The sequence below is a fragment of the Anarrhichthys ocellatus genome, unplaced genomic scaffold, assembly GCF_004355925.1.
Source record: "Anarrhichthys ocellatus isolate YVR2014 unplaced genomic scaffold, GSC_Weel_1.0 scaffold32, whole genome shotgun sequence".
NCBI lineage: Eukaryota > Metazoa > Chordata > Actinopteri > Perciformes > Anarhichadidae > Anarrhichthys > Anarrhichthys ocellatus.
This window is the reverse complement of record NW_022280062.1, coordinates 960,739-973,662: the sequence shown is the minus strand read 5'-3', so window position 1 is coordinate 973,662 and position 12,924 is coordinate 960,739. Positions and strand designations below refer to the sequence as shown.

The following is a 12,924-nucleotide window of genomic DNA, read 5'->3' as shown; positions in this document are numbered from 1 at the left end:
ACAATAGGGGGGAACCCACCATTCAACCGAGGATTAGACTGCAGGAATTCAGTTGAGCCAAAAGGTGTTTGTTCTGCTACTCACAGGCGAGTCGGATGTTAGCAGTGAAAGAACTCAGCTGTATCTGGAAAGAGACCGTGAGCGACAGAGAAGGAGACACGCAGCACTGAAACACAGACGTGGCACATAGACTTGATCTGTTCAGGACACATGTTACTGAGGACAGTAAATAAAAACTAAAGAAGGAAGTATTCCTTTTTGAAAGATTTGCACCGGTGAGCTCTTATTGCACCTCGAGGAAGGGAAGGTGGAAGAAGAGTTCAAAACCTAAAGACAAAAACTTACTGATTTATCAGATTAAATCAAACACATTGAAATCACATGCACGTAAAATATATGTATCATTCTTTCACTCTTTTAGATGTTCGTCATTGGGTACATCATTATTTTGATGGTTAATTATTTTCATCGATGGTTGATTGTTTAGTTTGTGTGGTTGTCCATGTCACACCTTGCATTGCGGTCAGCCTCAGTGCCTTCTCTGATACTACCACGAGGAGTCTTTAAAGTCAGATGGTTTTAAATCCCACACAAAGCTTTGAGTATCCTTCGGTGTATTTAGTCACAGTACAGACGTACAGTGACTATAAGACCTCTCAGACTTATCAGGCTCTACTTCATCAATGAGCCGTGCTAAATAAACACGATCAGAATCACCAAGTTGTGAATGAAAAGGACTTCCTGCTCAGTTCAGAGGGACGAAAGCAGAAGCATAAATATATCAGTGTCAGATACATACAACTCTTATAAGTGTTTCACATCGTAATCTCAAACCAGCAACGCAAACATAAAACAAATGAAATGAAAATTTAAATATATTTTTATTTCAAACAAACATCACATAATCAACCACACATAAAATCATTAAAAACACTCAAAATAAGATGTACTTGCGTCTCTACTCACTCACAGAAAAACAACACATGAAAGCTGTGCTGAAAACAAGTTATTTTGGCATCTTTCTTTTCTTCAGAACAAAACAAACAGACAAACCTGTGTCACAAAACGACAAACTCAACTTAAAAACTTATTCAACACTTCCGGATGGAAACGTAGCACCTTGTTACCAGTCACTGTGATTGTTAGACTGGTGTATAGTGGATGAGAAACCACGGTAAGATGAGAGGGTTGGCTGTGATGACACCAGCAGTTACAAGGCACACTCCTGCTTCTTTAGGATATTCAGGACAGTGCAAATCGAAACACCACGATAAGAAGAAGTGTGCTGTCGGATGCAACAGACTGAAACAAGATCAGTGAACGACTCATCTTACAAGCCACGTCCGTTACATACGTGATGCTACACACACAATGACCAGCAAAAATAAAATACTGTACATATTATGTGCTGCTGAATCCGTGAAAGTAAATCCAATGGTTTACATGAAATGGCTTCTATAGAGAGCAATTACTAGTCCTTAATACTAAGGCACTGATTCAAACAAAAAGACAAACATGACGGTGAGGTGTAATATGTGGAGACAAAGCTGAGCTCCAGTGTCTCTACGACATAAACTCACTGCACAAGATGGACAGTGAACACAACACTCATGTACGCATATTAAACAGTGTGACAAAGACACACACACACACAGTCACCTACAGGGCGAACGTCTGCCGACCAGAGTCGATTGGCCACAGTATTTCCAGGTGGGTCTGCTGTGGACGACGGCGGAACAACATGTGCCGATGCTTTGCTTATATACAAACAACGAGGAGAGGACATTCCGGATGGAGACTGACTCAAGCATCCCTTTTGAGACCTGCAGTTCCTAAAATGTAACTTATGCAAGTATTGTAAATATATATACACACACACACACATTAAAAAGAAAAAAGGTTTATATTCTGTCAGTGCAAAATTCGGAGTTCATGTCAGCATAATTACGCAGGTGTCCAAAAGCATTCCTTCCACAGACATAGTTTCTAAACATGGAGAGGGTAAAGACACATCTGTATCTTCTGAAGTCTTGCAGTTGTGAAGGATGACACACATATATATGTGTATATATATATATATATATATATATATATATATATATATATATTACTGTTCTATGAAGAATGCAATAAAAAATAGGTGGAAAGATTTGTTTTTGTGCACCAAATCGACAAGCAGATTTAGTCCCACTTCATTTTAAGTGTGAATCACATTAGAAATCATGCAGCTAGCCATGTTATCTTTGCATTCATAAAATCGTTTTTTCAGAATTTCAAAAGCAACATTTTTTTTTACAATTTTTTGTGGGGGAACTTAGATTTTTTTTTTTTTTCATTGAAAATAATTTCTGAAAGTAAATCATTTCTCAAAACAATCATTTTTTTCCAAATAAATACAAACATCACTTAAATATCTGGGGGCACAGGTAATAAATAAAGCTAACAAATGATACAGACCGTGGAAAGGCTTTTTTTCTCTCCTCATGCTCTTACTTTGAAAGTATCCAGCCAACGCTGAGAGGAACTGCTGCCCTAAAACTTTCAAATCAGCCCTTATGATAAAGTTCCTTTTTTTTTTTTTTTAAATCATGTGAGAGTTTTGGAAAAAAGGATGCAAACAAAAGGCTAAAGTGCACAACAATTTGCAACAGGTACACTCCCCCTATTTTGTTCTTTAAATTAAAAAAAAAAAAAAAAAAAAAGATTCCTTCCCACCTTTTCTGGGACATCAACGCTCAACTTAAAACATCTGCTGGGCAGGAAATAACAACAGAAGATGGAACAGAGTCCAGTTACACACGCCATTAAAATCAAAATGCAGTTAAAAGATGCATCTGCACATTGCAAAGAACCCCATATTGTATATATATATATATATTCCCACTGCAGAGGTATTGATTGGAGTAATAGTTTTTCTTCACCACCACTGAGGTAATACGGAAGCTAGGATGTTATTAAATGGGTGTTAAGGCATAAAGCTGACTTTGTGTCCAGCTTCAATAGACTTAAAAGACATCTTATATCTGCATTGGGATTTTGACGCCAAGTGTATTTGGGGCCCATGATTTCAGTCCCGTTTATAATGAATCAGCTCCAACAGTAATACTGAGTAAAAACCTGTATTTAGGACCTCTAAACACAGACAGCAGCATCAACGCATGTGTGTGTCTGGATTAAAGACATGTTTTAGCCAGGTACACATGGTGTTTTAGTAGTTCTGCTCCTGTACTCCTGCTCCTCTTTATCAAATTAATACTTGGTATAATTTTCAAGGATAAGCTCTGGTAGTAAAAAATGTGGACTTTTAAAAAGGACAACTAAGATGCAAAAGTGTATTTACAAATCACCAGGGTTCAAACAGCACAACTTGAAATATTGAATAATCTTTTTCACAATTGCTCAGGCAGCTACGACACAGTTTGCACCGATCGTCCCTCTGTGAGTGAACCTTTCTAATGCACAAACACTTGAAGGCTCGGCAGAAGTCGAGATGAGCCTTTTGCACTCCTTTTCACACAGTGATCCCACGAACACACCACAGTGTCCCCTCCGTCACTTTACACTTTAAAGTTTGTCTGTACACGTTTGTGACAAAGTCGACACGGATCGGACGGAAGACGTATGGTTTCCCTGATGCCATAGTCTGCCTTGATGTGACAGGATGAGGCGCGGAGGTGCAGAGACAGTGGTTACTCGACGAGCCCCTCCGAAAACAAAACGCTGAGCAATGCTTTAAAAAGGTCCATGCTAAATTCTCCATGAAGATCATCTAAGGCCACAATGTTCATAGAAGAAAATAAAATGTAAACACTTATTAAAAAAAAAAAAAAAAAGTAAAAGAAAGAGAGGAGAAATTATCATGGCGATGTATCCCTTGCAGGATAAAAGGCCATTGTTTGTTGTTGGGTTCGACCAACACACAGGAAACAGAACCACAAAGCATAGATCGTAGACGTGTGTCATATGACAGAGATTAAAAGAGAGCATATACCTTATGACATAAGGCACTTCAACAACTACTCCCCGCGTTCTGCTTTGGAGTAGATCCATTATTAATCTCCTGATCATCTTCATTCTCCTCTTCCTCCTCTTGCCAGCCACCGAGGTGGACCGGGGTGGGCATGGACATGCTGGCGCCAAGGCCACTGTTAGCCTGGAAACCTGACAAGAGTGTTGATGCAAGGTCAGAGTCTTTCTTTGGCATAATGGAGATAACACGGAAAATTTTAAAAAGGGAAATTATTACAATGATTCAATCTAATCGCATCTGATATTAAGATCAGTGTTTCACTGAGATCATGTTAAAACTCACCTGTTAAAAGGTCATACTGCTCCATGCCTGTGTATAAACTCTTCTTATATTATAATATGCATTATTATTATTATTAAAAATAAATAATACAATAGAAGGATTTGGCATGTTTTCGTGCTACAAATCACTGTATATACTTTACTTCTTCTAATGCGTTTTTTGACCTCACAGCCATTAGTCTCCATTCAATTAACTACAGCTGGAATAATCAACTTGAAACTTGTAATAAGTCGCAATCAGCTTTACATTTGCAGTCATGTTACTGTTGTCAGTGCGGCTTTGGTTTCTGTACTACATTACCATTTAATATAACTTAAGTTTGACGAACATTAGAGCAGACATATTTACTCCTAAAAGCTGTTGTAATTTATTCTAAAGGCCTTTGTGGCTCTGCTCGACTTGCGGCTGTTGTTCTGTGTGTAATTAAGTGCTGCAGACTCGGGTCATGACCGTAATTTCACACTACAAACAATCTTTTTCCCCATTTCTCAAGAGTCATTAGATTCAATATTAATATCAAAAATAATTATGAATGCGGGTCTAAAATCTTACTCAAACTTAACAAACAGAACTGCCATTAACTTTTCAGCTATAGTTCTGTTTTGCAAGGTTATTCAAAAACAGGATTTTCACTTACTAGCATTTGTGTGCAGATCTCTCATTGGCACTGGGTTCTGCCACTGCCCCGAAGTTCTCTGTGGGTGGGAGGTCTGCAGGTGGAGCTGGACAGACAATCGGTTGTCAATGTACAGCAGAACAGTAGACTAGAGGCTCACAAGGGATACTGAAATGTGTTTCTCCTCCCGAAAACTCTCTTTTCTTTCACCATAAAACCTGGTCACCATTGAAAACCTTTGTAACTCTAACTAATTCAAGCCGGCCGCTGATCAACAGTTCAGGCACACAACAGAGAAAAGGAGGATGAATATATTAATGTCAACCATAGGGCCTGGAGGCAGGACATTACCTCATGCATGTAGATGGCGTGGAGACTCATCTCTGCTGAGGCAAACTCTGACTGCAGCGTATTGCTCCGGATGTGAGAGTCACTGTTAGACATACTGAAAAAGAAACATGTTAACCAAAGCTGACGACAAGCATTTGCATTTATTTATTGATCTCACCAAACACTGTTTCTGAGTACAGTGTGTGAATACTGTCGTAGAAAACGTAATGTGCATGTGAGGTACCTGTCGATGACGGTGCGGTCGCTGCGGTACATGGTGCTCTCGGGGTGGACGGATGAGTGCAGGAGGCCGTGGGAGCGGCCGCGGCTGCTGTGCGGGAGCTGAGAGGTGGACAGAGAGGCCAGGACGCTGGCAGCAGCAGAAGCAGCGGTGCTCGGCGGGATGAAGCGATGGTCTCGCCCCTGTAGTCCAGACGCGGTGAGGATTGGGTGAGCCAGGACGCTGGCCAACAGATTATCAGGCTGGAAACAGCAACAAAAGGTCAATACAGAGCCACGAAGTTGTTTATGGATCAATAGTTTATGCCGATAAATCTATTCTGGAGTAATTTTGTTATTCTGTGGCGATGAATATTCATTGTTAACATTTACGCAGTTTCTTTGACATGACATGACGATGTGGGGTACATGCTCTTTGTGTGATGCTCGAGGGCTCTTACCCCGGTGCAGGGCTCGTTGGACTGCAGTGAAGTGCAGAGCGGCGCCTCGGAGAGCAGCAGCTGGGTGGAGGGCCCGCCCTGTGCATCGTGCTGCACCTTCTCCTTCAGATGGCTGATGAACACCGAGCTCTCCTGAGGCGGCTGCCAGCGCGGGTTCTTAATGGTGAAATGCATAAGTGACAACTCTGTCTTGCCATTTTCGGCTTGTTGGTATATGGAGGCCTCCGTCTGGCCCTCTGACAACCACTGCAAAAACACGATAGAGATAAATATCAATTCAAACAACATCACAGCAGTCGTACATTTACAGCTTGAGAAACTCTAATGAACTGACTGGCTTGAATCCTATGGAGGATCTTACTGTTGGGTTTCCGTGCCGTCTAATGTCCATCTGCGCAAAGGAACAGATGTCTCCGACTCCGACCACTTCGACAGTGAAGTTCCTGAAGAAGTCAATGATCTCTAGAGACTTATTCCTCAGGTGGAAGATGAGAATGAAGGGCGTGACGATTGGACTGAGCAACTCCTCCAAAATGAACACCTGATTCAGACGGAGAAAACACGCATCATATATAATGTGTAGAATATAAATATATTTAAATGCAACAATAAATCCAGTGATTGTACTACGAGACTGAAGCCAGTCTGACGTCTCTTCGGTGATCAGGTGCTACATTAAAAACGTCATCAATCACAACAACAACTCCACCATAACTTTAGTTTAGACTGTGACAAAAGTGTTCCTATCCACCGAGTGTCTCCGCCCCTCACCGCTTTGTACTGGAACAGCTGCGCCACCTCGTCACGGGTCTCGCTCTTGTTAGCATTGCCCCTCCAGTGGTCTGGCATGTAGTGAATGTGTGCCAGCATACACTGCAGCAGCTGCTCTGGACACCACACCATATGCTCATCTGGGATGAAGGACCTGGTGTGGGACAGGTACAAAATATCTACATTTCTCAACAGTACAACTATGAACGAGGAAAACGGGATAGTTTTGTACAGTACAGTTTGATTTTTGACTGGAAACTGGAAATCTGGAAACAATGATGGAAACCTGGCTCTGAACACTCACCTGGTGATAGTGATGACCACTCCCAGCACAGTGATCGCGGTCAGAATGTGCTGCACTGTCAGAACATCCTCGTCATACACCGTCAGTGCAATGAGCACGGCCAGGATTGAGCCCGAGAAGAAGGCCAAGTTCTTAGCCAGCACGGTCAGCACTGGCGACGTAAAGGAGTTCATGTACTTGGACGTGGGTTTGTAGCCCCGGCCTAAACGCCCATGCAGCTCGTGGTCCAGCTCATTGAAGTGCCGCAGGTATAAACGCCCAAACAGGGACCAGCGTCGCGCCCCCAGGCTTCCGGGTTCTCTGCGGATCACTTCGGTATAGCTGAAGAAAGCGTAGAGCACCTGCCACACCAGGATGAAGGGGCACAGCACCAAGTTGGCCAAACCCATCAGCAGGATGACTCTACTGAGCTGCTGCGCCAGCTCCAGGCGGTTCCCGTTCCGCTTGTACTTGGGGTGCAGGTTCCACTTGTTCTGAAACAGAGAGCCGGGGCCCCAGAAGAGAATGAGCTCAAAGTTGTACTTGAGGCCCTGGGTGAGGAACACCACGTTGCCCAGCAGGGGGAGCTGCAGCTGCACCGGCAGCAGCGATTTGTTTATCATGGCCACCATGTAGTTCTTGAACCGCAGGATGCGGTGATAGATATCCAGTTCAGTCAGCTCTTTCTTGTGTATGCACATTTGCTGCTCTCGCTGCAGGCTGATGAGCCGGTCCTGGACTTCCTGCCACGTGAAGTTGCATAGTTCATCCTGGGACAATGTGGCAGGGAGAACAAAGTCAGCCGACGAATACTACAGAGATGATGCACGACAACATGGACATCTTTGTGGTTTTATAATCGTAAGCATAAGACATCTGTCAAAAGAGTGATTACATGTGATGATAAGGTCTCCAGGTGTGGCACTTACCATTCTGATCTTCAGGGCTTTGATGTAGAACTGCCTGATCTCCCAGTAGCTAAGAACATTGCAAAAGACTTTGACAAGTCGATAGAGCCAGAAGATGGCTGCCATGATGAGAAGGAATATGATCCAACTGTTCTCTTGGATCCTGAATAGAAACAAAAGCCCTCTTTCAGATATGGCAGTCTGTATTTATCTCTTTGAGTTATGGATTTTGGACATTCAGACATGAGTGACTGCGTAGATATTCAGCCATGGTTTAACCAGGTTAACATGACTTCCAGCCTTGTTAGGACATTTACAGTAAGAGCCTCGATGCTCGTACGATATTTGGAAGGGGATGGAAAGATAGCATGCCAATAAATATCTTGACAAAGTGGTTATTAAGGGGAGGCTAATTTGATACCTGGGATTCAGAATAGCAAGTACAGTGGCACAGTACTCAGAGGCACACACAGTACACCCCCTCTCCTCTTTGTAAATTGACCCTTTATTCAGTATTTAACTTATTTCATGATAAACAGTTGAGAATTTTCAATTTTTGCTCTTAATTCATTCTCTAAAATAAAGGACTCTTTAGAGCAGGGGTCTTCAACATTTTTCAGGCCAAGGACCCCAAAACTGATAGAGAGATGGAGCAGGGACCCCCGACTATATATATTGTATAAAATTGTGTTTTATATTAAATGGGACTAGTACCGTGTATACCTCTTTATTGTGCATTCAATACTAAGCTATTCAAATAATATACAGGTTCATATATTCATGTTTTTATTTTAAACATGTGCAAGGTACAGTGAGTAGGGTGGCCGTGCCACTGCCTTTTATAAACATACCTTGTCAGCTGATACCAATGCTAATATCAACATTGTCTGTCAATCGCATGATAATGATACACACAAGCTATTCAAACTGATGTTTTCATTTTAAACATAAATGTAGAATATATATATATATATATATATATATATTTCATACAATACTGAACTATTAAAATAATGGACAGATTCATGTTTAGAGAAAAAAAAAAAATGTATTACATTTTTTTTTTTTTTGTCTAATCAACCAAAAATTTCACGGACCCCCTAGGGGCCGCGGACCCCCTGTTGAAGACCTCTGCTTTAGTGTATTACATGTCGCACTGGCTAATATTAAAGCAGTTGTTGATGCACTTTTACATTGTTTGTTTGTCATTTTATATCAGTTAACTTTCAGATATAATAAACAAAATGTGATAATGTTTTCGGGACAAGCATCTGGCTATAAAATGGAAATTAGAGAAGTTCTGAGGATACGAGGAGGACAGAGAGGTTCCAAACTGTGGAACAAGCTGTTCCCAAATTAGAACTTCAAGCGGTTTTACATCAGCGCCTGCGATATCAATGACTACTGAGCCACAGTCATAATCAAGGAACTAATTAATGAGAGAGGCCTATTGGACAAGCTGTAGATAACACGCAGAGGCGAGGCTACATTTTGGAGGAGAAAAAAAACATTTGCGCTTGGAGGGGGCCTGTCCCTCTCAGCCAGCGAGGTGTCATGTGGTCGTCAGCTCTCTGGCTCAGCTGAGTCGTCAGTATCTCGGCTGGACAGTTATACCTCACCAAAGCTATCAATTACATTGTCCTGTTCCCTAAAGCCAGTCTTAACACAGTACACAAATACTTTCCTCTAAGTAACCATCAGTTACAGGAATGGGGCAACTCGAAGCCACCGATCTCAGGTTCATAAACAACAAAACTGAGAAAGAAACACACTTCAAGAAAGAGACACATGTCACTTTTACTTCAATCTGGTTAAACATCACGCTTTTTTTGATGGAAGCTTTTTTTTAAACAATTCCAAAACGTAATGTTAGCTTTTAATCTGCTATCACCACCGGCGTCAACACCTTTTCCAAAAAATAATTAGTTTAATTTGGCAGAAGTCTTCATAAAGATAACATAAAAATATAACATTTGGGTCATATTTTTGATGCGTGTTAAAGTTGATTATTTTGGGTTTAAGAATAAAAACAGGAAATGGATACTCAGGTCTGCAAATGACGAAAAAGATTTTAACGCACGCGGCTATGTTGAAATCCCTAACTGTACGCTGGTCTTCTTAGTTTCTGCTAAGACCATTTGCTTAGAGTGCCGACAGTTAATAACAGCTTAAAGAGACATTGCCTACCAGTAGATCTACAAACCCACGGGGAACAGCTAAATAGTCCACTGCTCTATAGTCCTTCTATGTGAATGTGACTGTATCTTGCCGCCTGAAGCCACATCTGACACAATTCAATAAGAAATTAAGTCTGAAACTCTGATTACAACTGTATTAAGCCGGACAAATGAAAACCTCTCTAAAAAGGACTCTAATAATATCCGAGACCATGTCTGCGTGAGAACAAAGCATCCAATCAAACTGGCTGGAATGAGAGGACGGGCACATCATGTAAAGTTTAGAGTTTTCAATTAATTCACCTTGACGTTTCTACTCATTTTGCCCCCAAAAGGAAAAAAATACACGTTCACACTCTAAAGCTCCCCATAGACGTGTCTGAAACAGGGTTACCTCTGAGTGCACTGCTCACTGGGGAGGATGGCATCTGGAAGAGTGACCTTGTTTCTGTCCAAGGGGTTCTGGCCCGGGCCGGTGTGGTTGACCACTCGGTTGGCAAACAGGACATCGTACTCCACACAGTTGACGAGGAACGTTGTGAACATGACAACAAACAATAACTGACTGTTTAGATGAGATGAGAAAAGAAAAAAAAATAAATGAATGACAGTCAAACAAAACAAAACAAGAATACCCAAAGTACTAACGACGACAAAAAGAGACTAATATTGGTATACAGTATTAAGATAAGTGACTATATTTCATTCCTAAGCAGTGATAGTGCACTCTGCAATTACTTGTGTGACAGATCACCTCCAACTGGGTGCAACTACTGCAGTCTCGCAACCTCAGCAACATTCTGGAGCTAGCTACTCAGCAACTCAAGCAGTTGGAATAAGAGTAACGTTAGCTACCGCTAACACTAGCTTAGTAGTCTGACAGACTCCGCTTATGTAACCCTACACTACCGTAGGAACATGATGAATACTGGGTAGTAGTTAAGGATTAAGCACACAAATCTTCGTGAGACATGCGGACAGAGTTTCTCAGGCTAATAGTTTAAGAGGCTCCAAATGAATAAGCCAACTGTGGTCAGAATCACACGAACACCAGACCAGGACCCAATAACAGAGATAGCTTACTGGTATTAGCAAAAACATATCTTATGTAGCAGGAAGGGAAATTAAACAATATGTAGCACCGACACATTGGCCTGGTGATAACATAATAAGTTACACCAGGAGAAATGCTCCAAAAAGGGTGATAGTAATAATAAATGTACAAACGCTTATAGCAAATAAAGCAATCGTCAAAATGTAAGTGTTTAGTGTGGGGAAGTTATTTCACAAGAGCTTCTACGCCCAGCTGCTTTTAAAATCATCTGCCTGAACCTGTTCCTTGCTGAAGCTTGAGGCACACTTAACGACCATAACAACAACACAGACTGTTACCAGTGAAATGATCAAGGCCCAAGTCTTACTCACAACAAGGGTCCTGTTGGAACTGCAAACTCAACCTAATGCTTTTAATTATAAACACATCACAGTGTCTCATGATGAAGATAACTATAGGCATCTGAGCTCAGTGTTTGTTGTACTTACATAAGTTCGAAGAACTCCGATATCATCATACAAGCGAAGCCATTCTTTTGATGGAAATGATAGATGTGGACAAGCTGGTTAAGGGAAATCTGAAATAAGCTTAAACAAAGCCTTATACTTGGTCAGTCATTGAAAATACATTGATTAAGCACAACGAATCTACAGGACAACACATAAGATATCACCGACATCATCAAACTCTAGGAAAATCAAATCCCAAGAAATGACTCACATGGCGGTCACGAAGTAAACAAACCCAACAGATTCTAAATATGACTACTGACCAGTGTCTTAAGTAGTCAGTGTCAGCATGACATGATGCCAGCATCATACGCAATGGCAGTAAAGGTTGACACATCTGCTACTGAACAATACTATAATTTAAAAGGATATCCTTTTGAAGAAGTTATCCAGGTTCTTGATATGGTGCCATGATTCTGCAAAACAAATGAAAGCATTATCACTTTGACCCTGTTGCATGTTATTGTGTTAACTAACTTTAGGTGGTAATAACATGTTTACCTTTTAGGCCTTCTGGCACGTGCACCAGTAAATCGTCCTCCCCTGGTGGCGAGTCCTCCTCAAAGTCCTCAATTCTCTGGTACTCCTGGTAAGCTTCAAAGTTGGCCATTGCGCTTCACATTCTTATGGCCACTCCTAAACTGACGAGCAACTTGTAGTAAACACTGTATATGAAACGAATGCAGTCTCGTAGCCCAAGCTACATTCTGTAGATATTAGCTCCTCCAACAGCTCAAGCAGTTGAAATAAGGATAACGTTAGCTTACAGCTAGCTTGCTAACTTGCTAGTCTAACGGTCACCGCTCGTGTAACACTACACTACCACAGGAACACAAATACTGAGTGGCAGTTAAGAATAAAGTATATGGATCTTCGGCAGACTAACTGTTGGTTAGTTGCCGTATTTAGAGATCACAACCTAACTCAACTGATGGCTGGTTAGCCTGTGAATGATTCAGCCACTCATGGTTTGTTTTGTCCTGGTCCGTCTGTCTGCTGATGTTTGGATCTTCTTTCTTTGAGTCCAACCTTGACCAGAGCTCGTTTTTAACGCACGCGGCTATGTTGAAATCCCTAACTGTACGCTGGTCTTCCGTTTGTCGCGAGGTCCGTTAGTTGATTTCCCAAAATACACCATCCAGTGTGTGTGTGTGTCCACTGTTTTTGTCTTTCACCAAACAAATGTCAACAAAACGTCTTTGACGTCACTTTCATTTTAGCTGCCGTCATTTCCGGGTGTGAATTGTAGTTTTCTCACGTTTTCCCCCCAAAAGTTAGTTTTTT

General features: G+C 41.5%; 1 protein-coding gene across 1 annotated transcript; it reads right to left on the bottom strand.

The window, feature by feature from the left end:
• Positions 1–2,105: 2,105 nt before the first annotated feature.
• Positions 2,106–12,818, bottom strand: atg9b (autophagy related 9B). Its single transcript, XM_031865438.1, has 13 exons — positions 12,142–12,818; positions 12,013–12,056; positions 11,620–11,684; positions 10,472–10,642; positions 7,922–8,063; positions 7,014–7,762; positions 6,710–6,863; positions 6,300–6,479; positions 5,939–6,184; positions 5,503–5,741; positions 5,280–5,373; positions 4,950–5,034; positions 2,106–4,161 (listed from the first exon to the last, which is right to left on the bottom strand). The coding sequence occupies exons 1-13, from the start codon at positions 12,248–12,250 to the stop codon at positions 4,010–4,012; spliced, it is 2,430 nt and encodes an 809-aa protein (XP_031721298.1). The 5' UTR covers positions 12,251–12,818; the 3' UTR covers positions 2,106–4,009.
• Positions 12,819–12,924: the final 106 nt, after the last annotated feature.